At 49.8% G+C, this 3,922-nt stretch overlaps 1 protein-coding gene across 1 annotated transcript in view; it reads right to left on the reverse strand.

Moving 5' to 3' along the window:
* Nucleotides 1-290: 290 nt before the first annotated feature.
* Pmar_PMAR013498 (asparagine synthetase, putative) overlaps nucleotides 291-3,922 on the reverse strand; it is a gene marked incomplete at its 5' end in the record, with an annotated part of 4,874 nt that continues 1,242 nt past the window's right edge. The window contains 22 exons of the mRNA XM_002777410.1: nucleotides 291-449; nucleotides 498-577; nucleotides 620-711; nucleotides 926-1,064; nucleotides 1,108-1,190; nucleotides 1,240-1,354; nucleotides 1,599-1,651; nucleotides 1,701-1,799; nucleotides 1,845-1,988; nucleotides 2,038-2,184; nucleotides 2,235-2,365; nucleotides 2,413-2,495; nucleotides 2,547-2,588; nucleotides 2,637-2,722; nucleotides 2,769-2,834; nucleotides 2,884-2,976; nucleotides 3,020-3,113; nucleotides 3,163-3,251; nucleotides 3,298-3,368; nucleotides 3,462-3,541; nucleotides 3,617-3,662; nucleotides 3,714-3,895. Of these exons, the coding sequence (XP_002777456.1) occupies nucleotides 328-449; nucleotides 498-577; nucleotides 620-711; nucleotides 926-1,064; nucleotides 1,108-1,190; nucleotides 1,240-1,354; nucleotides 1,599-1,651; nucleotides 1,701-1,799; nucleotides 1,845-1,988; nucleotides 2,038-2,184; nucleotides 2,235-2,365; nucleotides 2,413-2,495; nucleotides 2,547-2,588; nucleotides 2,637-2,722; nucleotides 2,769-2,834; nucleotides 2,884-2,976; nucleotides 3,020-3,113; nucleotides 3,163-3,251; nucleotides 3,298-3,368; nucleotides 3,462-3,541; nucleotides 3,617-3,662; nucleotides 3,714-3,895 (2,137 nt within the window). The 3' untranslated portion in view covers nucleotides 291-327. The remainder of the gene's footprint in view (nucleotides 450-497; nucleotides 578-619; nucleotides 712-925; nucleotides 1,065-1,107; nucleotides 1,191-1,239; nucleotides 1,355-1,598; nucleotides 1,652-1,700; nucleotides 1,800-1,844; nucleotides 1,989-2,037; nucleotides 2,185-2,234; nucleotides 2,366-2,412; nucleotides 2,496-2,546; nucleotides 2,589-2,636; nucleotides 2,723-2,768; nucleotides 2,835-2,883; nucleotides 2,977-3,019; nucleotides 3,114-3,162; nucleotides 3,252-3,297; nucleotides 3,369-3,461; nucleotides 3,542-3,616; nucleotides 3,663-3,713; nucleotides 3,896-3,922) is intronic.

Below are 3,922 nucleotides of genomic sequence, written 5' to 3' on the forward strand. Positions count from 1 at the left end.
ATGCCTCTTGTATTATGATGCCTCCGCCCTCGAACCTGCGACCCCTGCGTTATTAGCACGATGCTCTAACCGACTGAGCTAAACGACCAAGCAATACTCATCATTGATGCATGATGCAATCGGAAGAGAAACGTCACTCTTACTTCTCGCAGGCCTGCGAAGCACGGACGACTGGTAGTAGGTCTAGTTACTCTCATCTCCCCCATCCTCCACAGGTTCCCAATATTTACATACTACAACCCTCAACACGATACGAGGGAAACACAGGAGGGAGGTTGAATGGATACCAAAAGTCAACAACAACAACCACAGCAGCAGTAGTCATCATCACTTGCGCTTGCGCTGGTTCTTCCGTCTCTTCTGATGTTGGGTCTGCCTCTCCGTAGACGCCTCCAGCTGGGCCGTGCTCGGGCCGGTCTTCACATGCTCACCTTCAGTAGGGACCACACCTACCACATGGAAGAACTGGTGAATGTAATCACGACAAGAGTCCGTACCCTGAGGACCACGCATCAACTGCATTTGCTTCTTCTTCATCTTCCTACGGTAGTCAGAACGTTCATGTTTCGGTAACCACCTATAGACCATCTCGGTCATCAGGCCTCCAACTCCACCCTACCTCTCAGGGTCTGGTTTCTTGAATGCTGACGGGTTCTCCGGATCGAAGCCCTTAGGGTAGCGAGGCTTCCGCTTACGGTGTCGCTTCTTAACCTATCCAATAGCAAATCCAAGATATGCAGCGTGCTCAACTACATGTATTGGTGATAATATGAAAATTCTGAGAATTCTTTTTGAGAAATTCTCATTGGTTTCTGTACACTTCTACCCGAAACCGTATATAAACTCCGATCATTAGCGAGGGAATTCCTAGACTTAGCAAAGGAAAGCGGACATATTTTCCAACACGAGTGATGCCCAGTATCACCTCGACATTCTCTCCCTCGACTGCTGCTGTAGGAGCTGTAGCTGCCACCTTCCAGCTCCCCATGCTAACGTCCATGCCCTCCAACTCCTCAGGGTCCACATCATCTATAGCATCCTCTATTGCTTCTGCTTCAGATGATCTACTCGGGGAAGTTGAACTCAACAGAGAGCTCATACCCCTACCTTTGCACCAGTCGCTCCACCAACATAGAAGCATTACTCAAACTCTCTGAGCTCGGGGCGTCCACACGTGAGATAGCTGCTACCTGAAACCCCTACCGATAACAGTGCTTGTATTACCGTCCGTGCCCCTACCAGTCCTTGGACCGCCTCGACCGCCCCGGTGTCTCCAACTTTGCTGCCATACAGTTCCCACGTCCGTACAGCTTCCTCATAGAACTTGTTACGAGTGGCAACATCAGCAACATACCTATCAGCATAGACAATGTTCGGGTGCATACGTAAATCTGGCACGCTGAAGTGCGACCAGCTCGGCGGTTCCAGAGGCGTCCTGCCGACTCCCGATGAATCAGCGACTTTCAGTGTCTATAGAATAGTTTTCATCAGCGTTATACTTGTCAGGAGGGTTCGTCGATGTTTCAGGACCGATCGTAAATCCGGTGTTGATGCGAAGGACAACCCCGAGGCGCCTCCAAGGACATCGAAAGCCTCACCTCAAAACCGCAGCTGCATCTCCCGACGATCGTTTCTCCCAAAAGTTCAGCACCTGAGACCATACAACTCCTCCAAGGCAACAACAGACAGGTGTGATTCACTTCGGTGATCTCATTTCTCAACGCAGCGCGGTCCTCGGCCGTGTCGCCACTGTGAGCACCGAACCTCTGCCTTACTGCTTCTGGCCTTCCCATACTAATCTGAAGTGTGACCATCCATACACTAGAGATACTATCCATCCTTACCTCGGGACCGAGGGCACTCAGCAAGTTGGCAGCCTCTGACCTGGTCGCTGGTGATTCAGCGAGGAGACCGGCCAAAGACAAACGCACAAATGTGGAATCCTCTGAAGAGCTGTTCGAGGCCAGCCAGGACTTCAAAGTGTCGACCTGGAAGATTCCAGATGGAGCATTTCCCAGGCACACTGATGAGACCTACCGCCTCCTCCTTTACTCCGCTAGCATACTGTATAACAGCTCTGCACACAGCCGCAGTACCGCTGCGAGTGAAACTATCCCCTAGCTGTGCCTCTAGCTGTGATAGTACTGCTCGAGCCTCGGAAATCTTCGACCGCGACGATAAAGCCTGGCAAAAGGAAACCATGGACAGTCAGCCACAGTAGTAGTGTTCCTCACGATGCTCTTATTGAGACCCAAGGTCTTCAACTGACCGGCCGTGAGCTTGCTCTCGAGGGACTCAGCTTTACTGGCGAGTCGAACCCTCTTGAGGGCGTCGAAAAGTGAACTGCCCTTCGGTCTTAAGGTCACTAACAACAGCATTTCAGGCGAGTCCTTTTTCCTTTCCCAGTGCTACCAAGATTGTTGCATGCAGTTGCCATAACCGAGATATCGTTCTTCATGCCTCCTATTACAGGTCGCATTATTTTCTCGTATATCCTATCAAAGCAGACGGATGCACAACCAACTACCATTCAACGCGAACCCTACTCTGCAGCCTCACCGGTCCGCCCCTGTAGTTGACGAAGGTAACTATGAATATACACCATAATCAAATATGAAGATCCTTAACAGTCGTACCCAAGTTGAGCTTTGATCCAGTTGAGCTCAGGGTCCGAGTCCGTATCGATATCAAGCTCGCCCTTGCAGAGGGACGAGGCCAAGACCTGCAACAGAATCAGAGTTCCAACAAACTACGACTAACATGATTACGAGCATGTCCTCGGCCTTCACATAGTCCTTCTTGAGAAGATAAGCACATGCCAGATTGTAAGCCAGCTGAAATAGAAAGATTTTCCACAAGTCGTCGATGCAGTATAAGTCCAACCTCATAGGCATCCTCAGGTTCGCCGAGATCCTTCATCAGCTTATCCAAGTCGTCAGTGCTGCCCCCAGATACACAACTTGCCAGTAGATTTATCTATACCTCAACTCGAACGGAAGAGCAATGGTAATATACTTACCGATAGTAACAAAGCGGATTCAGAGTCTTCCCCATTGGATCCATTTTCAGCGTCGGCGAGTAGTTTCTGGTAAAGCTCTGTAGTTTTCGAGTATCTGCCGGTCCTCAGGTCCACTCTACTACTAGCAGTAAATGTGTACTTACTGATGGAGTCGATAGCGACACTGAGCTTCCAACACCTGCCACTTCTCGGAATTGCTGTCACCATTTCTCGATATCTCCTCCAAACACTCCTGAGGAAGGTCGCATGCTCTCTTCCTACTGCACTATGTATGATACCCCCTCCCTGTTGAGGCGATAAAGGCAATAGGCTCGATAGTAACTTAACGTGGCTCGATCCTCCAACGTACCTATGTGAGAAATGCTCATGGCAGTGCTGACTACATAACACCAGTCTAGAGGCGACCAAAATGAAGAGGGATTCGCTCATCTCCCAATAGTACACTTGTCTAGAGCCCCGGTGCTCTTTGAGTCCATAAAGTTGAGGCAATTCTTCCACTGCGACAACTGAATCTGGCTATACCTATTCCAAGGGCAACAATCATGCTAACGTGATCTGAGTCCATAACGTCGAGTTTCATATTCACCCTCCTATTACAAGTAACACATCACAGCCTGCGTATTCTCAGGTTGTTTGCTCAATACTAAAGATAACAACAACCGATGAACCGCCCTTCGACAAGCCAGTACTCTACTTTGTTTAGCAGTCCTGCTAGCCTCTTGATACGCCTCGTCTTTGAAGCAGCGATCGATTTGATAGAACTGCTCCGATACCGTGCCGGGTGAAGGAGCCGCCTTTCCCACTCTCGCTGCCGGCATGGAAGGACTTCGAAAAAACTTATCCTGGTCACTCGTCATACCACGCGGATTCCAACTTCTAGAGACGATCGCAGTCTCTATCACA

Source organism: Perkinsus marinus (assembly GCF_000006405.1).
Source record: "Perkinsus marinus ATCC 50983 genomic scaffold scf_1104296951948, whole genome shotgun sequence".
NCBI lineage: Eukaryota > Perkinsozoa > Perkinsida > Perkinsidae > Perkinsus > Perkinsus marinus.